This window comes from Heliangelus exortis, chromosome 2 (genome assembly GCF_036169615.1).
Source record: "Heliangelus exortis chromosome 2, bHelExo1.hap1, whole genome shotgun sequence".
NCBI lineage: Eukaryota > Metazoa > Chordata > Aves > Apodiformes > Trochilidae > Heliangelus > Heliangelus exortis.
The window spans coordinates 34,522,266-34,547,309 of record NC_092423.1 but is presented as its reverse complement, the minus strand read 5'-3'; the positions used below and the strand labels follow the sequence as shown (position 1 = coordinate 34,547,309).

The window sequence follows — 25,044 nt, the reverse complement described above, 5'->3', positions numbered from 1 at the left end:
AACAGCATTTCCTGATTTGTTATGGCTTTGTGAATATGTGACAAACTTACTGTGTTTCAGATGCAAGGTTTTTTTGTGCTTTAAAGTTCAAATGTTTCAAATGTATTGCATTCCTAATCAACATTGGGTTTCACTTGCCAGCTGGAAATTTACTTTGACTTTGTGTGTTAGAGAAGGGAAATGCCTGTGAGCTGTCTTTTGGCACACTACCATAGTTAGGAACAAGTAAAGTAAGGATGAAGAATTAACTGAGTCATTTCTTGCTCCACAAAGTTATTAAGTAAGGACAAAAAGATTGTATTTGTCAGCTCCTCTGTGTATGACGAATGTTAAACACATTAAGTCAGCAAATACAGACTTTAGCAAATAGGTAATTCTAGCTGCTGATGCCCAGGTCATGTGTTTGCTTGTCAACTGGCAGAAACCATTGAAGAGGTAATGTGAAATCTTAAATAAAAACAGGTGCATCTTCTTTTACAGCCTTTTATTTTTGTTTAAAAGGGAAGCTTGTCACAGCATCTGCTCAGTGGCCAGTCCTGCACAAACTAGAGGTTACACTCATGTAGTGGAGCCAATAACCCATGCTGATACTTATTTAAAGAAAACCATCAGGACACAAAAAAGGACCTTATCTCAAAATGAGTCTGAGGCTACAGCTGCTCTGAAGATGCCATGCATGTAGTAGGTACAAAATAGTTTAGTTTTTTCCCTCTCCAGCTTTTCTGTAGCCTTTTCTGGTACTGCAAGACTGCTATAAGGTTTCCCTGAGCCTTCTCCAGACTAGAACAACCCCAACTCTCTCAGCCTGTGTTCTTAGGAGAGGTGCTCCTGGCCTCTGATCATCTTTGTGGCTCTCCTCTGGACTAGGTGCAACAGGTCCATGTCCTTGTATTGGGGGTCCCAAAACTATCAGTAAATCTGCAAGAAGGCCTGGTGTAGAACAAGACACAGTACTATTTCATTTCTCAATGCTCCATCCAAATGTGAGAGGCTTCAGAGTTCTAGTCTATAGAATGAAAATTTTTAAAGAATATTCCTCAAGACTCATTGCCTAAACTGACATAATTTTAAAAATAATAAATTCTGTCTGCAGTCTCATCTCAGGCATATAAAACATACATGGATCTTGCCAGCATGCATACTTACCCAAGAGTTAATGAATATGATAATGCAAAATGATCTCATTTAGGCCAGTGTATAAATACCTTATTTCCCATTCACATACTGAATTATTCTTGATGAATGTGAATGTGAATATTTATTACCAGGACAAATTTTTCTGCTGCCCTATGTTCAGCCTTGTCATTCTCTTTAGATGCTTCTGTGCTGATACAGAATTATATTGCACCTTTTTAGTGGTGGATAGCAAACTATTTGAAAAGCTGAATGAAAGCCATAACGTATAACCAGGCCATAAACAAGGTGTCATCTCTTCATTTCTTCTTAATATGACGTTGCTAAGAATTTTTTTAGAAGTATTGCCTCACAGTGCTTTAGCTCTGCTGTGTGCAGAGCTGCAGAATAGTGGTGGTATCAGTGTTCAGTGGTCACTGTTTCCAGCTATGTCAGACAATTAGATCAGAGTCAGTGTGACACCACTGTGACAAACCAGTTGTTTAAATGAACCTTTTGACTTTGAGAAACTCCATAGCAATCACCCTCATGGTGGGTGTGTTTGGTTCTGTGAGAGCCAGGATGAGTGGTGCCAACTATCTGCTGAGCCAAATAGATCAGTACACAACAGTCCATTTCCTGCCAGTTTATGAGGTCCAAAAGATCTTTAGCTTTCTGCAGATTGAGCAAGTACAGAGCTGAGGTGTTTGCTGAGATATAAATGGGTTGACTGACTTTGATCAACTATGTCTTTTCTTCATCTTGTAATGAAACATTTCCATTTTCTATCTTCTTGTAATGTTTGGAGATGCAGAGGTTTTACCTGCCACTTCTCATTCTCTGCCATTCTCTTGCCTTCTATGAGGGGAGGAAGCCTTTTACAACATTTTCTCTAAGGTGAATGTGTCTTTTGCACCTGTGAGAAATTGTTTTATTCTTGTTTTTGTGGTAACGTGTGTGTGTTTCTTTACATGTGTGTGTTTTGTGTAATTATATTTATCCTGCTATTCACATTTTTACTCCATCGTGGTCTCACACAATCCACTTTCATGATTTCAAAATATTATTTCTGCAGTCTGTCATTTTCCTAATGATTTTACAGAGCCAAGTTTAATCCTTAAGTAAGCTAGTACAACTCCACTGAAGTCAGTGAATTGTATTGTGTAAAATGTCTCTAAGTATTCAAAGGCTGCAATAATGTGGGTTCTTCTCTTCTCCAGGATGAATAGCCCCAACTCTCTTAGCTTTTTTTCACAGGAGATGTGCTCCAGCTCTCTGTTTTAATGTTTCTTTTGGACCTGCTCTAACAGGTCCGTGCCTTTTTTTATACTGTGGGCCCAGAGCTGGATGCAGGACTCCAGATGAGGGCTCACAAGAGCTAAGCAGAGGATCAGATTCACCTCTCTCAACCTGCTGGCCATGCTGCTAGCCCAGGATATGGTTGGCCTTTTGTGCTGCGAGCACATATTGGCATCTCATGTCCAATTTTGCATCCACCAGTATTCCCGACTTCTTCTCCACAGGGCTGCTCTCAATCCTTTTGTATCTCAGCCTGTATTACTGTTGGGGATTGCCACAACCTGGGTGCAGGACTTTGTAGCTGGCCTTGTTAAACTTCATGAGGTTCACGTGGTCCCACTTCTCAAGCCTATCAAGGTCTCTCTGGCTGGCATCCTTTCCTTCAAGTGCATCAGCTGCACTATTCAGATTGGTGCCATCTGCAGACTTGTTGAGGGTGCACTTATGTCACTGATGAAGATACTGAATAGTATCAGTCCTCCTTGATACCTCCTTGATACCTCCTTGATACCCTTCAGGGATAGTGACTGCCCAGTTAAAGTGAAAAACAGAGCAGATGAAAGCCTTCTTAAAAAATAGGTAAAACTTTCTTCATTTGAACCTTTCTGGTGACTTTAAACTGTATAGCAGAGCTACCAACAAAATCCACCCTGTCAATACCCAGCAGTTTTCTGTGAGAGTACTTTCCAGCTTCTGAATGCACCTAGTCTATTTCAGGTTACCTTTTGGTTACCTTTTCCCTGAAGCAGATTAAATTTGTGCAGAACTCCTTCATCTGTTCCTTTGAAAGACAACCTCAGTGACATTTTGACATTATCAGTTTGTCTAGTCTGCAAGCCTCTGCATTGCCCACAAAAAACCATGGATTCTTCTTTGTTGACTGAACCTCCTGGCAGTGCCTTCATGCAGAAGAAACATGCTAAGTGTAAACACAGTTTCCAAACAGGTATCTTCTATTATTCAAAAAAGGTTTTTTCCTTAATTTATGTGAAGTTACTCTTAATTTGTGTTTTATATTGGCATCTGTTCTGATGAAAATATGTCGATTTTAAGCATGTGGGTGTTTTATGTTGCTTTCTTGTTCTGCTGGCATTCATGTAGTTGTAGAAGTGTGATCCCTGGGATAAACGATGTATTATTCTAACCTCTTTTTATTAAGAAAATTTATTCTGTGCATCAGTTTTCATATCTCTTAAGGACAAAAAAATAAAAATCACAGAACTGTGGAATCCTTGTATGAAAGATGTTATTTTATTCATCAAGGGAAAATTGCCAAATAAGGCTCATTACAAATGGCTTCACTCTAAACAGTGTTTATTCCACCCATTGACAGAGATTTTGCTCACCAAGCTTAAACAGGTGTCTTATGAGCAGTGAATCTAACTGGATATGGGCTGGCTGAAATATTCCACTCATTAGAGGTATCACAGTCTTTTATTTTCCCTGCAGGATGTATTGCAATGAGGCTGAACCTATTTCTATACTTGAGTCAGTGACAACAGACAGCCACTAGCACGCCAATGTGTTGTGGTGGGGAGGTCAGGTCCCTTCCCTCTGAGCTCCAGAACATTTTTCCTGCTTTTGTGTAGTGCAGCAGATGCAGACGTTCAACACAGGACATCCCAGTTTTGAACTTCTGCTGAACAGATGAAAACCTGATTGTAACATTCCCAGGAGCTGATAGCAAGCCTTGTAGTCTGTCCACTGTGGGTACTGATCTCATACTCTATACCCACAAAAGAACCACCTGAAAAATCCAACCCCAAATTCTTAGAACTTTTTCTGAAATACTCGGATAGCTGAGTTTATTCATTGCCCAACAAAACTAACTAGGCCTTGCTTATTAGTGTGTTGGCTGAAAGTAATGCTGTAAAAGAAATTAATTTCAGTTCCTGGAATGCAACTTTTCACTTTGCTGTCAAAACCAGCAAGCAGCTGCTTGGAAGCATGGTCCTGAGAAGCTTGTGTCCTTAAGTAGCTTTATGCACACAAAACGTTGTTGTTCTTGTCCGTGTGTATTTTTGGTAGTCGGTCCTCACATTTTGTAAGACCTGAAGATAATTAATGACTCCTCTTTATAGTACTGTGAATATTTTTCTTGGCGTCACCCAGTAGAAAGTATTTGCAGCAACATGTTATTAAGTTTTAAATATTGTAGAGCAATGACTACAAGCTGTGCTACATGTGACTGCAGAGAAGTAACTTTATAAAACTATTCCCTCACACCCGGAGTCACAGGTCTTCTCCTTGGTGGTGGGAAGCCCATAGCAAAGGGCTGGGTATTGCTCAAAACCTTTTTCTTTTTTCATTTTTCTTCTGTGTGCCTATACAAATGATGTTATTGAATGAATGGAGAATGTCTTAAGTGTGGGTTTTCAAAGGGTTTGAAAAGCTATTTGTCAAGGGAAGGGCTGCCTGCCTCAACTCCCCAGTCAGGAGTTTCTGGTTCTGGGTCAGTCTCTGCTGAGGAGTTCTGGTGTGTAGTATTTTAATGAAGCCAAGTCTTTTGTTTAAAATGCTAACAAAATAATTTTGGATTTATATTTGTAGATGCATTTTTTGGTTTTGTATATTTATTTTCATTCAACTGTAGTGGCAAGCAAAACAGAACCCTTCCTGAAAAAATAGTATCGATGGGCATGTAAATACATTTTATGAAAATTGGAAGTAATTATAAACCACAGAGCAAGAATATTATGGTGAGTTTCTCTAGAAATGCCAGAGCAGGGAGTGAGAGTTACACAGCCAGTTCTGCTCACCATGTGATTACAGGGGTAATAAGTTAAAGTGTCAGTTGAAGCCCCAAACCACTTGAATTTTATTTGATTCATTAGTAGCATATTAAACTGAGAAATGTATTTTATTATTGAAGTGTATGCTAGGTAGCTATAACAAGTATGCCAGTGCCATATGTAATGAATAACTATAATGTTTTATAACCCACAAATGAAAAATACTTGTGACTATTATAGGGAAACAGAGTTGAAAAGGAATGAAAAATGTATCTGATTTTTTTGGACAAGAGATATGTCAGTACAAAACTTTTCATTGACTTTTAATTAAAATTGTTCAGAAATCTTCATTTGTCTAAATTGTTAATCATAAACTGAAATTGTATGTGTGACAATACCATCTAATTTGCACTAAATCTATCCTGTTGATTTTTGGAAATACCTGAAACGTCAAACATAATGTCATTTATGCAATGAGCAGCATGGGCTTCTGAATGACAGCATTTTCGATAAATTATCCAAAGCTTGTAAAGCTTGTGAGAAAAAGTTGGGATTCACAGGCTTTCCTCAATTTGTGAATTAAAATGTATTTATCAGTTTTATAAAGTTAAGAGGAATAAACTAAGACAGGGGTGTCAATACTAGAGTAGTAGCTGTTGGTGTTGCTAATACTGCTTCATTTGCAAAAAATAAAGTTATTTTTAAACCAGTGTTCCTTCCCACTGTTTAGGCTGGTTTGTTTACCATAAAACCCTCCGGACAATGGCAGACAGATTTTGAGAGGCAGGCTGTGTATAATATCTATTTGTAAATATTATGATTCTGGATTTAAATGTTGTATTTACAATCACATCCAAGGAGGCAGCTGGTTGCTCAAATTTGTGAACACCTCGTATTCACACAATCATGTTTTGGAGGAAGATAAATATACTTTATGTGTCAGTTTGGCAGGATCACAGCTCCCTGATTTTCAACAGAAAAGGTGGGGTTTTGCTTTGGATTTTTTAGGATGAAGTGGCCGTGGGGCAGAGGTGGGTTTCTGAAAGGGAGTGTGATTTTTTAGATATTGTTTCTTCTTCTGTAGTTTCTGCTGCACAAGGGCAGTAAGACAAAGGACTGGATTGGCATACTGCTAGAAGGGGTTGTTTTGTTTTGTTTTAAATCAAATTATAATAATTAACAGAAACTTAACCTTGAAGCCAGACTGATTATCTTTCTTCCAGTTTACTAATTCATTTTCTAGTGTCTAGTGCTGCTCAGTTTAGCCTTTTACCTTTGAAGAGATAATATTGATATGTGTTCCTTTTTTTTCAGTTGTCATAAGATTTGAGTCCTGAATCCAACAGTAATCCAACTATTAGTGATAAAGTTTTGAAACAAGTGTGAAAATGAAAACGAAAATATTCTTTAAATAGAGAATATTCTGTTACAAAGAGCATATTCCTAAAATGTAATGAATCTTGTTTTGTCAAACAACTTAATAGACTTCCCAAATTACTGTAGCTATTTTTCACACTAGAACTGACATTTCAGTTCTGAATGCCACAGAACTGTACTTAAATTGTTCTGCAGAATCTCAGCCTCCTGCAGAAGTGATTGGAATGGAAGTCAATTGACAAGTTCAGTTCTTATTTTTCCACAATTCTAAAATATTGCTGCAAAGGAAATACCTTGATCAAAGTTGAATTGTTGCAGGCACTGGACCACTATCCACTGCTTTTTTATTTTGAAGGTTTGGGGGGCGATTTTTTTAATCAACTGAGGAAAAAGTCTTAGAATACGTTTCTAAACACGATAAATTGAAAATAACTTAAAGTAGGTCAACATAAATGTGAATCTACATTTGCACATGGAGGACTTCTTTTTTAACAAGACTCACTAAAAATAGGAGATTTTTAAATGGCAAGCACAACTGCGGGTACATTTTATGTGCTTACAGGTGGCTTTTAGAGTGCTCTTTTTTGTGCATTTCAACATATTGAAATCAGTGGGGGGTTTATCACTGGCATCACTGAACATTGGATCAGCTCTTGAGTGCACTCGACTGAACCTTCTCTTCCCAGGGAAGCTGACTGTAACTCACAGTTTCTCTGCATTGTGGCTGCATACACCTAGTGTGGTAAAGAAACATCTGAATCACTTCAGTATCTTTAGTCAGAGCTAAGCCATATGTCCCATTAAGGGAATAGCACTCATGCATTAAACACTGCTGAGCTGACTACTTCATTGTGTCCATCGTATCTTGAGGTAATTTAAGATCAGTTGTGGACCCTGAGGTATCTCTATTACAGAAGACCATTTCTTGACACGAGTTACAACCTACAGAAAATGTCTGTTTTCTAACATTTTCTTTGTCATATTTGCCACGTTTTGTAGGGATGTTTGTCGGGTGTGGCTGAGCGCTGTAGGGTGGGTGAGAGGGTTGTACTCCAGTCTTCCATATGCTATACATTTAGCTTTAAATACAGCACTTATGTATTTTGAGAGAACTGCACTAGCTGGGTTGCATTGCCTGGGGGAGCAAGAAATTATTTCATGCAGAGATTGTCACAGGCCATAGTGATAGCTGGAAATAGCTGGCCTTATTAAGTAAAGTTCCTGGAGGTGTTTACATGTCTGTGTGGATGTAAAATAGACTTTCTACAGTCCTAGGTTGCTTTAAGTTTTTTCCCTTTTTCTTACAGTTCTGTGTTTCAAGTTAGAAAATATATTGTTATATGTGACCTTTTGTCTAGAAAAAGATTAAGAAAAAGGGCTAAATCCCATTTGTGTTACTCGTGTGGTTAGCTTGGTTGCTTTCAATGCATCTACTTGAACAAGTGAAATAAAACCAGATTTAATTCCATATCCTTTTAGTAACTGGCAGGGAAGAGTAGTCATTGGCCATAACAATAGCTTAGCTTAGTACTAAATGTCATCTATAAAAGATACACATTTTTTAGTCATTAAGTCACATTAAGCAGTAATAAGTTTTGCCCTCAGCGTAAGTAGTCTCTTGCAATTGCATCTGTCTCTTCAGTATTCAGAGAACATGAAAGGAAAATTGTGTTTTACCCCATTATGTAAGAAATTGTGAAGCTATGAAAAATGGATTACTATTAATAAACAAAATTTCCTTTAAAAAGCCATGCGTACAGCTGTGAGGAAACAGCTGCTCTCCCTTCCAGAATATGCAATTGGCAAATACATTAATTTTAAAAAAGATTATTTTGAAGGCATCAAAACCAGTAAAAGTGCTGAAACTGTGACAAGAATACATATGCACACTGTTGTGATTCAGTGTGATCTGACAGAGGAACATTTTTTGCTCTTAGTAAATAAAGTGGTGTATTTAAATCTTTCTGAGGCAGCTAGGTTTCTACTAAATTATATCAAGCAGTACAGGTGAACCATTGCCGATTTGATCATATGTAAGTTATTTAAGCTGTAATAGGACTTGAAATATATCCACCATGTCTTCCCTCTGTGTTCAAAAATAGGCAGGGCATTTTTCTGTTACAACTCTTAAACCTAATGCAGTGCTTGTGAAGACCAGTGATACAAGAGGGTGCAAAAGTTTTTTAAGCTGAGAGAGAGTAGATTTAGATTAGATATTAGGAGGAAATTCTTAACTGTGAGGATCATAAAACACTGGAACAGGTTGCCCAGAGAAGTTGTGGATGCCCCATCCCTGGATGTGTTCAAGGACAGGTTGGTTGGGGCTTTGAGCAGCCTGGTCTTGCGGGAATGTCCCTTCCCATGCAGGGAGATTGGAGACCTTTAAGGTCCCTTCTGGCCCAAACCATTCTATGATTGTATGATCATTACAGCACTTAATACAGTCACATTTCTAATTAATCCAGTAAAGACAAGGCAGCTGTTTGGCACGTGTGCCCCACAGCATTCTCAGGTCTTCAGCCAAGAGTTAGTACATGCAGCCAAAGAGTGTTTCCCCCTCATCCAGTCAGAGCTGCCAGCAAGGCTGCAGTCAGCAAGGATATTCTTACAACTTGAGACATTTGTACAGTAAGAAATAGATTCATAAGAAACCTATTCATTAGATGCAGACCACCAAAGAGCCTCCAAGTATGAGCAATTTGGACAGAAGCCACCTAGGCAAGTGCTGAACCAGAGACCACTTTTTTGTAACTCATAGCCATTTGCTACAGCTGCTTGCTTTGAATGCACAAGGCTTAAACAAACATGATTAGGATAATGAAGATAAGCAGTAACACATGATAAAGATAAGTAATGTAACTCTATAGTGTTCATAGGTTAAGCTACATGTTACTTTCATGTTGAGAATTTCAGCATGACCGGTGTAGTGCTGATAGCCCTGACTCCAAGACTGGTTGTTTGTCACATAATGCACACAACAGGTCATACCACGAGGGAATAAACACTGATGAGAGGAAGGGGTCACCAACAGCTGAACCAATGAGATGAGCTGGAACTGATAATGGGGAAGAAAATAGCACAAATGTAATTTTTATCACGCCAAAAACATCTGTGTTGAGTAAGAGTTCCATGTTGCTGTTGCCAAGGAAATTATAGTGGTCTTTTCAACTTGATGGTATTATATCTCAATGTAGGAAGCATACCACAGGTTATGAAAAAAATAGGTCTTGTACGTGTGAAGTTTAATTCTTCTATGACAGTCGTGGATTACAATTTTAGATTAGAATGGTGGTTCTCCCTTACTGATTAGAAATGCTGATTCTTCGTTAGACAAAGCATCATTTCTAGAGCAGACCATAAGTGAGGCCTGCAGCAGTGGAAGTGTCATGTGAAACCCTGGATTTTGTGGAGCTCTGAGCACCTGAACTCCAGCTCCAGTGTGAAGGCTGCTTTTGCAGGCAGGTACCTGCACACCAGTTGTTGCCTTCCCATGATGAGAAGAGAGGCTGAAGACTTCTTCCAGCCATACACTCTAATTATGCCTCTCAGGTGACAACTGAGCCATTTTCCTTTCCAGTACCACTTTCCATCTTTCCGTTCCAATCCTTTTGAGTAAAGCAAGAGGTGAAACTAAGCTGTTTGTAGGGAAGGGTTTTCTAATCAGAAGTCCTGATCCTGGGAGCATGTGGAGGTCTGTGTTCTGAGAAGAATATAGCTTCAGTTGTCCCAAGTAAGCTCACTTTTACTGAAAAACACATTGGGATGACCCCATTCTTGTAATGAAGTCTGTGGCATAACCAATTTCTGAGACTATTTTAGCAAGTTCATTTGGTAACTACAGGTCTTACTTTGAGAGGATTTCCAGCAACTACAAAATAGAAAACTTGGTTATACATAAACCCCTTCTTAACCTCAGCCACAAAAACTCTCCCAAAAGATACTAGAAAATTATCCTGATACAAAGAATGAGAAATTTCTGTGTATTTTATTTTCTGGTCACCCTGCCATGGATCCAGATAAGTACCCCACCCCAGGGAAGCTGCACATGAAAAATTCTTGACAAAATTCTAATGAAGTTGAAGAAGCTTCATTACTAGATCTCAGTCTCACATAAAGACTCCTCAAGAACCTGCCAGAGCCCCATTTATTTCAACTAGTCAGTCAAGTGGTGTAAATTGCTCAGTCCTCACGTATGCTGCAAAGAAAATTCCCTGTAAATAGTGGGGTTTTTCTCTGTTAAGTCCAGAATGTGGCCTGTGGTGGGGGCAATCAGTCTCAATCAAAAGTTGAGACATTTTAAGGTTTCTCTCACCTTGGACCTATGGCTGTTCTCCACATTTAAAGTAAAAGAATAATTTCAAATGAAGACCAAATGTTGTGAAAACATGTCTGTTTGCCAGTAATTTCCAAGTGTGTTTTCTTCTGTTTACCAGAGATCTGGAGAAATAAGACAGCCTCTTAACTAAATTCACTAAATAAAAGGAATCTGCTTTTGAAGTATATGGATTTCAGAATCAAATTTCCTTTTTCTGTGCCTGTTGGCTTTATAGGCTTGTTTACTCAGGAGGAAATGACTTGTTTTATAATGTGTTTAACATCATGTTAGTTAATCTGTGCCATAATACAGAGTTGTTTCCTTGTGTAAGCAAGCATTTCACTTGTAAGCATGTGTGAATCTGACTGAAAGGAGAGGGGTCTGTATCCAAGCCTGTTCTTCTGTTTACAGGATGGACAGAAGAGCAGATTTGTTGTTTACATGGCTGTATTGTGTATTTGAGATCTCTCTCTCCGTAACTACTAACTTCTCGATTTTCTTCTCATTGCGTTCCCTCATTCAAATTTGGGGACAGTTTTGCAAGCAACTTACCTGTAGAAACTGAAGTAACTAAAACTTCACAAAAGGAAATCCCAGAGTCGTGCCCCTTCAGGAAGAAAGCTACAAAATTATCCTTGTTACATAAGATTTCAAAATTTCCAGGCTACCATTTAGAAAACTGCCTGTAGTCAGGATAATTAAAGATGAGAGTCTTGAGAAAATCAAATCACTTTATAGGCATTTCCAAGGAGGAGAAAGATACAATGACTAATGTTTATACAGAAAACTTTTCTGAGGAACAGAGATTATGCATTTACTGAAAAACATTACTGCCTTGCTTAGAGTATTCATAATAAATCAAAAAAGGTGGTTGTACATGTGTAAGAAATAATCCTGTATAAATAATTCTCAGTTACTGAAATGGATGACTGCTATAGAATATCTTTACACTAATGTTTCTTAACCTAAGGTACTGTAGCGATACTATTCAGAGAAGGCTTTAAAAATTTTCAAAGCATTGGCCCATTGTCAGAAAGGGAAGGAGACCTTAACTGTAGTTCAGCTGACCCTTTAATCATCAATACATTATGCTCTATTTTTTAATTTTTTGTTAAATTTTCATCTTTAATGAAGAGAAGGAGTTTAGCTTCATTTTTTCTATAAGTGATCAAATCAACATATCAATTGGATTTTAAACCCAAACCTTCTAGCATATTTCACCCATTCGTGACAACTCTGTAATGTGTTTGAGCGGGTTCACTTAAGCCCTGTGTACCTTTCTCTCCTGCCTTGCCTCTAAGGTTTCCACAGAAACTAAAACTTCAATGCTGTTTTAAAGAACGCTTTCTTCCCTTTTACACCTCTTAAATCTTCCGGCTGCTATGGGTTTTCTGTGCTGTCTGTCCTCACTCAGTCACCTCATCCTTTTAACTTATATTTAGAATTTAACAATTTAGTGCCTGATGGTGCCACCCCACTGCTGTGCGTCATGGTTTATGTTTTAACTTAGAGAAGACAGTGTGGTAAATTACAGCTGTCGTGGATAAGGGGAAACCTGAAATTAAAAAGTAGTTATGTTTTGAAAAATAAATGTTAATCCTAGAAGGGAAAGAAAAGATGTCAAGGACAAAGAAATTAGCAGTAGCATGGAAATAATGTCACTTGGCAATATGCAGGGTTGGAGGTCATCTTAGAAGGTCCCAGGACAGTGTATTAATTTTTGGTAGTGTTTTTCATTCCCAGTTACTTGTGTTTTCCTCTTTTGATAGAAGATGGGTGGCTACAAATCACGCTTGATATAATTTATTATAGAGGCAAATCGGACTGGTAAATATTTTACCTTATTTAAACTACGCAGTCCATTTCCAGTGGCATGAAATAGCTGGAACTACAGTCAGTTGTATTACTTTACAAGATAAAAAAAAAAAAAAAAGCGTTACAAAAGGGAATCAAGCCCACAGACTTGTAACAGGAGGCAAATGATTGTTGCCAGCACTGAAAAAGGAAAGCTTTCTGTGAAGAGTTTTATGTAATTTTGTTCTGCTGAACGAAGTGGAGAATACTTATCAAAATTGCCATTTTTAAAATCTCATTGTGAATTCTCAGCATGCTGTGATCATACGCCGCAGAATGGTGTTTGCAATGATTAAATTGCTGTAGATACTATAATATAAATAACTATTTTGTGCATTAAGAAGCAGTTCTCTTCAGGATGCCTTCTATCTCAGGATTGTTCCAAAGACAGGACATAAGACAGTAAAAGTATTTTTTGGGTAATACCAGTCTGCTAAAGTGCTAGGGTACTTTTAGTAATTTTTAGTGGTATGATTTAGAGGTGAATAATAAAATCACCTAAGTGGTATTTGCTTTGGTATTAATCTAGTTGTAATTTTTACTGTGGCGGAAACTTTGGGATTTTTGAAACAGCACAGCTTCAGTCAATAATTTTTAAAGGCTGCAGTGACATGAGAGCAGGGAAAATAAATCACAACAAATAAAGGGATTTGGCTCACAGATTTTCATTGCAGTGACCTCGTGTGCTGTGGTTTTGCTGCAAAAAAAAAGTTGCAGCAAGCTGCAGAGTTAACCTACATATCGCTTTTAGGTGATAAATAGACCTCCAGAAACACCTTGCTAGAACTAGAGAAGATTCGCAGTGGAAAAAAAAAAAAAAGTCATACTGTACTGAATTCAGTTGCTTGCAGTGAGCATAAGAAGCCATATCTTGGATCTGTAATATGTTCCTGCTCCTTTAGCAGCTCATTGGGATCAGTTTTCATAGATATTCTTCCAGTTACATTTACCACAAACATGTTGGTTCCAAAGTGTAGATGAAAATGGTAACAGGCTTCAATAAAAAGCACACGATAAAAGCAGGATGTAACCACTTTGAAGGAATTGTAGCATGGGTTAGGAAAATGTCTTAATATCCTGCTCTTACTGCTTGCCTAGAAGTTTGTTTTTTTTTTTAAGTTTATTGTGGAAAGATGGTCTCAATCAGAAACCTGGAAGAGGTGGAAGCAAGTCTGATCCAAGTTTTTCAGCTCAATTCTCTTGCTGTAATGGAAATGAAGTGGTATAAGGGATTTGTCTAAAGTTTCTGTTTTTTCCAAAGCCTTTCTGAGTGACAAGTGGCCCCATCATTTCACCCTCAGTTTCCATTATGATTAATTAAGTCTAGTAAAAGATGCCTACTGAAAAATCATGCTTACCTCATCTAATTATGTTGATATTCCAACAATGTGCAGCCATAAATTCCCAGTAATAATGCAGGGTGACCAAAAAATGCTGGAACTAGCACAGACACAGACTTGAGTGTTGGATCATAGAAAGCTAAGCTTTGTTACTACATGTAGAATCTAGTTAAAATGAAATTAAGAACTCTTTAGATTTTACATATTGTTAATTTTTCTTAGAGTACTTTTGACCCCTTGGGCCTCAAACAAAATGCTGAGAAATTCCTTATTATAACCTTATTATAGATAATAGATAGGAAGAACCATGGGCATCTTCCAGTATTTTAATAATGGCATTTTTTGCAACATTAAGATAAAGGAACTGAGATGAGGATGAATTAAAAAAGAAAAAAAAAATCTGTCTTCAGCAGATTTTCAGGAGAAAGAAATGAAGGAGAGGCTATGCATTCCAGGCGTATGAATTTGTGGAGGGTTTCTTTCTTGATTAGAGTTTAAGTCATCAATATTATAGCTGAACTAAGCACTTATCTCTGATTCTGAAAGGGTTTATTTCTTTAATTGTTCTTTGATTTTACTGCTTGGAGACTAGCCTGCTAATTTTATTCATATCAGAGGTGTTATTAACCATGCAACTGTGCCCATTGCTACAGGCAGTCTCGGTGCTCGCTGCTATCCCTTTGTTTTTGTTTTGTAGAAATGTATTCCTCTGGCTGCTGTGGCAACTGTTTATTACATATATTTGTAAAAGTACCTCCTGGTATTACTGTAGCATCTGGGCAGGCAGCTGTGACTCCCTTTCCCTTCCCTACTGTTGCTGCAATACCCTCTCTGCTTGCTTTTCGTTTCCTGTGTCTCAGAAGATCAGCATCAGGAAAGGAAAAAACCCAAGTGGGTAACTGCTGTACTGCAATTAAATCCCCCTGCACCATTTTCCACTCCTTCATCCTTTTTGGAGAAAAACGAAAAAAAGGAGGCTATGTTGGTGGTTGCTGATGCAAGAAAAAGAAAGGAGATGTTACAGGAACAGAGATCTGCATGTACCTGAAGGGAGAGAGGTTCCACCATGAAGAAGGAGCAGTGCAGGGCCACCACACAGAATGGGAGTGGGAGGGAAACCACCCTCACACAGAAAATGAGAAATACAAGTTCTACAAAGAAAAACTGTCAGTAACAAGGGAAGAGAAAGGGTGGAGGCTTGACAGGTGGTGGATAAGATAGGCTTCCAGAATGGAGATTAGAGAGATCTGGGAGAAGGGCAGAAATTCAAGAGATGACCTGTTCTCCTGGCACTCTCTTTATCTTTTCCAAAGCCAGGCCTGTAGTGCCACTGCTCCTCAATGTCTCTATTTTGGCATCTTGTTGAATGGGACTGGGATGGATGGGCAAGTGGGTCTGAGTCACCTGGCCATGTTAGCATCAGCATAGCTCCTGCTGACTGGCTTCTTCCCAGACTGAGATTTTCCAGCAACACTTTGCACAGTCCCCCTGTTGGTCTCGTGGCTGTCCCCAAGCATGGTGGTATCAAGTGGTACAGACAAAAGCAACACTTTTGTGTAGGATCAGTTCCAGTGTTAGCACCACGTTCAAAACAGAGAGCAGAGGTATATACTGGGTTAGTTTTAATGAGGCTTCATATGAGCTTGTCAAGAGATGTATCTCACTGAAAACTGAATCTGCAGTCTTCTGGTTTGTCACACCAATCTTCTCACACCAGCTGTGCTCTTAAATTATTTCCCCAATCTCCCAATACTTTAGCAATCACTTTGCCCTCTAGGCAATGGGCTTTCTAGAAACATTCACAAAGGGCACCTAGAGGCAGTATCTGCTCCAGCGTAACAGTTATATGTACAAGAAACAGGACTGCAAATAAAAGTCATGTATGTTGAGATAATGCTGTAGTGAGCTTCTCTCTTCAGAGAGAAAACTCTTATTTAATAAGGTCATGGCTCCGTGTAATAAAAGGAAAGGAAGTGGAAGAGACTTGAGTATATCCCTCTTCTTTCTGCTGTCATATGTTACTGAAGACAGCTGTGAGAGTGCATCCTCCGTGGACTAGTGCAGGAGTACCCCAGTTCTGATGTATTTCTGTGCACTATGGCAATTTAAATTAGATAATGCAGTCTTAAGAATAAATTGCCATAGACGGTGCCATGGAAAGTGAATTCATGGAGGAAGTTAGCATAATATCCCTGGTCCTGCTTTATTCTGACCTCCTATAAAGACTGAGGATAAAAATTAACTTAAACACACTCAGTCCAGAAGAATATTTCTGTTTCTTTCTGAGTCCTGAGGAATGAGGAGTATTCACAACCACCTTGCTTTCCTACTGTCTTTGGCCCTGATAACTTCCACACACACACTATTAGCATGTTGGAACTAGAAGGCAATTTAAGTTACAATTCCTTTTCTTACTTCTTTCTTTTGTACTTACAGGTTTGCCTTTCCATTGTGTTAAAAAGTACAGTTACACTTTAAATGTGGATACCAGTAAGATGCAGAGATCAAGAATGGAAGGGAAGACATGGAGATAGTCCTCATTTTCTACAGCATAACCTCCAGTTATAGGCTCTTAAAGGGAAGGAGGGGATTCATCATCACAAAGCATAAGTTAGAAAAGAATAATGGTATTTTGACTAGTTTATTCAGTATGATTACTTTATTACTGTGGAATACTGTTGTTTATTTGAATTTCTGTGACTTACAAAAATCAGAGCTCTGATAAAACTAGAAATTAACTGTACTTTCATAACTTCTCCAGATAGCTTTTCAACTGCTATGTCTCATAGGTAGTGTTGTTTTTATACAACTCTCTTAATGCATCGTTTTAGATTTAATATTTCAGGGTATTCTAGGTGTAGGGAAAGCTTGGTGTTTATAATGGACTCTTCTGGACAAGCAGCTTTTAGCAGCACAGCTTTCCAGTGACTGCCTGCCTAAAACATGTTGAGGGAATAGAAAATACTCAGTGCTTTAAGCATATTTAAAGCAAAATGAATTCAGTTATAGTAACATTTAAATAATTTTGCTACTAACTGTAAACGATGTGCATACATTTCACCTGCAAGTACGTTTGTGGGAAGCAGTGGTGGAACTAAAATATTTAAGAAGAGGCAAAAGGGACTGAGGTACAAAGGAGACTGTTGATTCCTTTGTCCTGAATTTCATATGCCCATACTGATGTCATTCTGGAAGAAGTCTGGCTCGATGTCCATCCATCCCAGCTCTTCCAGTGAGCAAAGCCTCCCTAGCGGGTAAACCAGGCAGAATTCTGTGCAATGTCTCATCAGCTGTGGGGGAACAATGACAGCAGAGAGCCAGCTCTTGACACGCCATTGGTAACGTCAGGTCTCCAGGGCCTTTCTGCTCAGCTGCACCTCCTCACTCCTATGTTATTAATTTGCACTTGGGAGATAGGCTGGAATTGCTGGGAGTGCCAGCTCCAGAGCTGCACCAAGTGCTTCCCACTGGGTTCCTCATTCCGCATAGGAGATCATCATCAAACTGGGAGCTTGCACTACGGCTCTGACAGCACACCTGTCCTTCTCCTAATCACCTTATCCTTGCAGTTCAGCCACTTCCACCCAGAGCTGCCACAGCCCCAGATACCTCTCCCCCAAAGCTGACTGATTTAGCAGTGGGTTAGGAATATGTGCTGGCCTTGGGTCGGTTGAGTTCAAGACAGATTTAGCCTGCCCTTTGCCAAGCGGGTGCACATCTGAGGCTGGCCTTCCAAAGATAACAGAACTTGAAGCACTGAGATGTTTGGTTTGCTTTCTTTGAGATCTGTGGTTTGGTTGCCAGTAACATTAATAGAGCTGGAATGTAAATCATACTGAATGTAAAACACTTGGGCTTCAGCGTGCTGGGCAGATATCCATGTAGAAAGAAGGGCAATTAAATCCTCTTGCATTATAAACCTTATAGAAGGCTCTGGCTGAGGTCTTGCACATATGGGAATTTTCTCTGGTGAAGCCTGATGAGTCGCTGTTCCTGTTGCCAATAATGTGGGTAAATAAGAGGCTTAACAATCAGGAAAGAAGGAAAACAAAGATAACACACCTGTCAAACTTCCTGTATTATTAATGTGCAAGTGAAAAAATGTTATGCTTGTGCATGCTGTTGCCCTTAATACCAGCTGTTGCCTGTGCACATGGATTTTACATCGGCTGAACAACAGCCTTGCTGCCAGCAAGCACTTTAGCAGGCAACGTTGATAACAGCAGTCTTCCCACACTCCATACAATTCGAGCTATTCTTCAGATTAATAATAATGCTTAATAAAGCTTCATCTCTCATTTGCAAAGAAAACCTTCAATTAATGCTAATCAGCATCCTCACAATGTGATCAGGCTGGGCTTGTAGCTGGACGTGCCGAAACAGTTCAACTGGCAGATGGAGCATTTTCCAACTATTCTAATTAAAGGCTGCTCATTTCAGATGTTAATGCAATTAAATAAATAGGCAAAACAAATAAAAATAATATATACTATGAAAATGCCACTACCAGAGAGAATTTTGATCAAAAAAGTGAGCTTTGCTCAAACCCAGAAAGGGTCCAACCATCTCCTCCTGGCTAAATAGTTTTAATAAAGACAAGCCTTGCTTTTGTTCCTTACTGTTTCCAACCATTTCTCTGGGACTGACATTTGTATCATTACCATTTTAACCTGCTGGCAACAACAGAGTCATTGCTTCTCCCAGTATTAGAACATTTTTCTGCAGAAAATGGGAAAGGATTTCTTTCACATATTTCAGGCTTTTTTTCATGTAAGATTTAGACTGCCTCTGCTTCTTGCCTTTTCTATTTGAATTAATTGCCTGATACATTTTTTTTTTGTAGGGGTTTTACTTTCTGTGAACATTGTGTAGCATAGCCCTGATGTAGTCCAACATTTGTTTGGGCTTATAAAGAGTTCAATTAGCCCCTTAATGCCTAGTTCAGTCACAATTAAACCTTCCCTGTTGACTCAGGATTGGTCTTTCTAAAGGCAGTGGAGGTGTTTTTAATTATTCATTCCCTGGTTTGTTTCTTACAGCAGTCTCAGCTGTGCTTTATTATTCAAAGGTTAATGCAAACTGAGAACTGGGTAAATTAAATTTGTTTGGCAGCTAGCAACCTGATGTATTGTAGACACTGTGAAATATGGATGGCAACACTTCTGCTATTGTGGCACTTAAAAAGTCAGATTTTGTCTTTAAAACAATAGCTGGTTTTGTTGCTATGGCTGATAGAAAAGGAACGTTCCATAATGTTATAGTCTCTGTAACCTGTTTTTGTTGAAAAATCACCAAGTATAGAAAGCCAAGCAGCATTAACAGCCATTATAGGAAATTGATGGTGGTACCATGACTAATGAAGTATACGGTGCAGTACTAAGTCACACAGTTGTATGCAGGGAATCATGCAATCAGAAGTTTTAATGAAGGGAGCTGAAGGAATTTCAGGTGAAAGGGGGTTTTATTAACTTTCAGTGAACAAAATGAATAGTTGAGCAGTGAACATGACATGATGTCGTATAATAATTGTATGCCTTGGGTACATTGTGAGGTGTGGAGCATAGCCAAGAGCTTTCATCTGTTCTACGCACAGGGTTATTTCACAAACCCTGTATGCTCTGGAAATCTTTATTGCAAACAAGAATTGTTTCACAAGAAATGCCTTAAGACAAGACCACATCACTTATTGGAAATATCTACCAGCATCGCTTTTTCTCTGAAAAATATTATTCAGATATCTAGAAGTCACCATCCCAATTGATCCTAATTAAAATTTGGGTCCTGTATCAGTGATTGGTATCAGCAGGGTGTGAACCGAAAGAAGACTTCATATTTCTTAGAAGGGCACCCTGAGTAAAATATGTATTCCTATGGAGAAGCATCATGTTGTTTGAAAGGAGGCTGTGTTGGCTTTTGAAAGAATCATGCCCAGGAATTTTTCTTAGTTGTAAATTATTTTTTTTTTTTTGCAGGAATTGACCATGTGGATGAGAGGTTTTTCTGGTTTCACACACAGGCTTAAGTTTTGTACATTTAAAATATTGTTTCAGTAGCATCCTTTTAAATGAAAACTTCGAATTAACATAATCCAACACTTTAACCTGTTTAGTGTTTATGATATTTTTAAGATAGGGTAATGACTGCAGGGTAGAGCAGCCTTCTGTACTAATGAAAGGAGACCTTAGGTTAGTAACTTATGAACTGAAGCTGCAAGGTCATTTGTACCCTGCTCAGTCTTTAGTAGAGCCTGTGCTGTATAATAATGTGTTTAATTACACTGCTACTGACTGATGAAGTAGGTGGATGAGGAGGCAGGTGAAAATAGGGTGGCTTGTGAGGCAAGACAGTGACAAGACATCTCAGCAAAGTCTCTGTATCCTTGCACTGTAAATACTTCACATCTGCCCACTGAAATATTTGAGATGAAAAAGTCAGGAATTTTTCTGTGCTTATTTGAATAATTTAGAATGTGAGTTTAATACTTCTTCCTGGCTGAATATGTCACTTCACTGACAGAGCTTAGGACACCAGTTGTGTGTTTTGTCCAGGACTAACTTAATGAATGTGATACACAAGTTTAACTTCAGTTTTATTGCAAAACCAGCAGTACTACTAGTAGAGTATAACTGATGCAGTATATTCTTGATTGCACGTGGTTATTATGTTATATTTTTGTTTTCTATTTTAGTGCTGGACCCAAAGGAGACAACATTTATGAATGGAGGTCAACTATACTGGGGCCTCCAGGGTCTGTATATGAAGGTGGAGTTTTCTTCCTTGACATTACCTTTTCACCGGACTATCCTTTTAAACCACCTAAGGTTAGTAAGAGGACATGAAAAGTCTGATAGGTGTCCTCTCCTTGTTATATTTTTTAATGTATATGTTGATATATCATTGCAGGATGAAACATAAAAATTTCAAGGCATTAATGAATATTTAAAGTGAATATTTTGATGGAAAGAATTTAAATAACTGGCTAAAATTTGCCTGCATGTTGCCAGTATAGCTGGATGGATAGGGATTTATTTAGCAAGTGGTTGCATAATTTCCAGCAGTTACTTGTTTGCTTTGGATTTGTTTCTAATATGAAAGCATATATATTTGAGTTGCACCCTTTCTAAGCAGCTGAAGATACTTAACCTTTCCTGTTGACCCATAACATTCACAAGGGGTCTCTGATAGTCTGACAAAAATGCATCTTTTGCACTACCCATATCAATGACTTCTGCAGATGCAAGTCACAGTATTGTTCATGAAGTTATAAGTAATTGGTGCAGTACATCAGTCTTCTGTTACAATGTGGAAATATGGCAGTAAAGTCAAGAAATGGGAGTAAAAGACAGAGATTTACAGAATTCCTTACAGACTCATTTTCTAATGTTGTCAATAAGGATACTAACCACAAACATGGAAACTCTACCAATAAAATGAAGGTGTCAGACCATTACCATGAAAAATCTAGTGATTGTGAAGACTGGAGAAACAGAAAGGGGATGAGATGTGGTTGTACCCAGTGTCGCTGATAACCAGTAGTATTAATTGCTGATGGAGGGTGTCAAAAATGGGACTTCATTGGGTGATCACAGGATTACAACAAACCATCCATCTAATGCATGTGTTAAAAAAGGCAAATTCACTGCTAAGATGCATCCTTTGGCAGTGCCTGTAAAAATAAGAACTTACCAGTGTCATATTCAAGGCACTTGTGAGACATTACCTTGAAGACTGAGTGGAATTCTTAACACACATATTCACTAAGAGGAACAGAAACTGGGAAAAATTAACCCTGCAGGGCTGTTAATAGAATCAAAGAGATTTATTGGGCCTGTCTTTATGAAACAAAGTGAAAAGAGGTGAATTGGTCACCTTGCCTGTGTGAAGAGTGCAGGTCTGCAACAGCTCCCTGAGGGAGCTATGGGAGCAAAAATATTTACCTTCTTTCTGACACATTTGTGAAAGGGTTGCTATGGCCCCTTGGTCTATAATAGAAAGGTATTGCTTTAAGAGAGAGTAGCTGATTCCTATTTGATTGCCATGAGTACTCTGTCGAAAGAAGAGTTTTTATAAACAGAATGGTAATGCCACAGTAGTAATGTTTATAATAAGTCACATTGATACTGCCATAAAAAGTTTCTTAAAAGAGCGAGAGATGTAAATTCAAAGTACATGGCATTCTGTAAGTTGGGCTATTCCAGCCAGTGACCTAAAGATAGATCAGTGTAGCAGTATTAGAGCTGGTCTAACTTTTACATCTTCTTTTCACTAGAATACCCTTTTAACCCACCTAAGGTTAGTTACCCACTTTTAGTGTTCCAGTTTAGAGCACCTTTGAGGCCACTGACAAGTCTTACAGGGGCTGCACACCTTGCTGACTGCATATTTTCTGATTTTGATAATTGTGATTACACAGTGAAGAAAGAATTTGAGGCTTTAGCACTCCTTCAGTAAGTTAAAGCTTCAGGCATACTGAGCTGGTGCAATGCCCTGTTCATCCTGCTTCCCTCCCAACCCAGGCCAGTCCACACTTCTTACCTGCTATACAAGGACCATCTTAAAGCTTTTGTCTGCTTCTTTGGTGCTTAGTCTGTTTCTAGTAGCCATGTTAGGGTTACATCCCGTTCCCCTGAGAATTAAAATTATATTATTTAGTGGATGCCCACTAAACGGATTTATCAAGTATAAAATAGAGCTTGAAATTCTCTTAAGAGATCCAGAATTAATATGTAAAGAACAAGATCCAAAAGACAAGCTGGATAGATACTATTTGTCATTGCCTCTGTTGAATCTGTTGAGCCTTGAGGCAATATATACAACAACGGGCATCAATTTAAAATAGAAGGTCCAGCTTGCTGCTTCACCACAAGGTAAAGATATTTTCGTCCACACTCAGTTGTATTTGGTGACTGTATTACTTTGAGAGATGAGTAATGCAGCTGTGCATTGTGTATTAATGAAATATCAAGAAAAAAGGTGGTTCTTGTCCTGTTTTGTAATAATTTTTCTCAGCCTTTATCTTCACACCAATTGTAGTTGTAAGGAATATGTACATATAAATCATATGAAAATGTACTGCTTGATAAAGGACAAGAGAGCTGATGATGTCATGTTGTATTACTAAAAGGCCCATATTTATGATGAGGCAAACTGTCATTTGTAAAAAAGTAATATGTGCACAGGGGACTAATGTCTTATACTACTATGTTCAGTTATGTCCACAGACACATGGATTCTCATTCAGTTCACTTAAGCCACTGTTTTAAATGAACCTTGTTTTCAGTTCTGCCACAGGTTCTCTCGAACTGATGCTGTTTCATTACACCTATTTTCCAGACCCTATGAAACTGATTCATAGGTGAAATAGTTTGGGAAATCCCTTGAAAAAAGCAGCATGGGAAGATGACTGCTTGTCATAAGGTGCTGCCAGGCAGTATTGTTGGGAAATGGTGGTTAAATATGTTCTCCAAATGCTTATTTCTAGTAAAAGAAAGGTAGTGAGTATGTGGAACATAACATATGGCCTCACGGTGTGATGCTCCCTTTGTCAGTGGGCGTTGACATCTCTTCTGCTTCACCACATGATTTGTTATATTTGGTGCTGTTTTCAAAATCACGGGTCCTAGCATTATGGGAACAGATCATCTTAGATATTTTTTTCCTGAATATAGCCCCACTCCTTGTGACTCTATCACCTTAAAAAATCTAGAGTTAGGGTGCAAGTGGAATATTCTTTGAAAGACGTAAAACGTATTCCCGAGTATTGGCAAAATTACTTCCCTGTATGTACGTTAGCAGAAAGGTCTCATTCAAATTTTTCTCTCTGACTGAATTGATATGTACCTCCTGAGATTTCTGTGGGCCATTTTCAACCCTCTTTTACTATGAAGTAAGGAAACATTTAAATGAGTGCTGTCAAAATTGATCTTCTAAAAATGTGACCACAAAAGACCTAAGAAGAAACAGAAACTCTATTTCCCAGATGCAATTACTTGACCCAGACTGAGATTCCAAAGGGAAATGTTCATGTCACATAATGTAGTTACTGTTAAAGGGCCTAATCCAGAATGTATTAAAATCTGCAGATAGATTTCCACAATCTCTTTTCCATATCTGTTCTCAGCTGTTGTGCACTCTGTTATCATGAATGTCTGTGTTGCACATAGATGTTGTGAAGGTAGAATAGTTTCTAAAATAAGAAAAAATGTATCAAAAGTGGACTGTGGATGGGCATCTTTTATTTTATTATTATAATTATAATACATTTCTGGTGTAAGTATTGTTTGGTTTGTATCATGCAAAGTATTCAGTATTTTCTAAAGGATCCAGATTCCTTCTATAAACACTATTGATGCCTATTCTGATCATTGGGCAGTCTGCCACACATTGGAAAACATTAATTAAAGTAAAATTAGACATCTGAGAGCACATTTGCAGATTAAAAAAAAAAAAAAAAAAAAAGATGTTTGACCTATATTTTGTTTGTTCTTTTGTGGCTTTTTTTTTAACAAATGTATAAAATAGTCTTCATTTGTTCTCCTAGATAGTTAACCTGCTTTTCCACCTTGTCTTTACCACACAGAAGAAACTAAATTACCTAGTCATTCAGGTTTTGTTTACACAAAGAAATCTAACTATCCAAACCTTTCATTTTTATGTGTTTCTTAAGTTATTACACCTTGGTAGCTTTCAACATCCCATCCTCTTCAGATTTTACAGTTTTATCCCTATTCTTTCTACCCTCTAATTTTACAGTATGGTGCACAGGTGTATTTCCTATTTCTAGCTTTGTATAGCCAAGCATCACTGCCATCAGGTTTCCTTTCTAGTCTGTACCAACTAGTCTTTTCTCCTACAGGTCCATCATTTTCTTTTTTCCTGTCCTTAGCTATCAGTGTCTCTCTTAAGTCAGGCTGTAAGCATAATATCAAATAATGTTTTTCTTCACCCAAGCAGACTACACCATGTGGTAGGTATAATTTGCTGTCACAATTTTTTTTTTGAAGTCAGTCTATTT

At 38.2% G+C, this 25,044-nt stretch overlaps 1 protein-coding gene across 3 annotated transcripts in view; it reads left to right on the top strand.

The window, feature by feature from the left end:
• Positions 1 to 25,044, top strand: part of LOC139792341 (ubiquitin-conjugating enzyme E2 E2) — a 216,840-nt gene that overhangs the window by 155,162 nt on the left and 36,634 nt on the right. For all 3 annotated transcript variants that reach the window (XM_071735504.1, XM_071735505.1, XM_071735503.1), the window contains exon 4: positions 20,719 to 20,851. In XM_071735504.1, the coding sequence (XP_071591605.1) occupies positions 20,719 to 20,851 (133 nt within the window). The remainder of the gene's footprint in view (positions 1 to 20,718; positions 20,852 to 25,044) is intronic.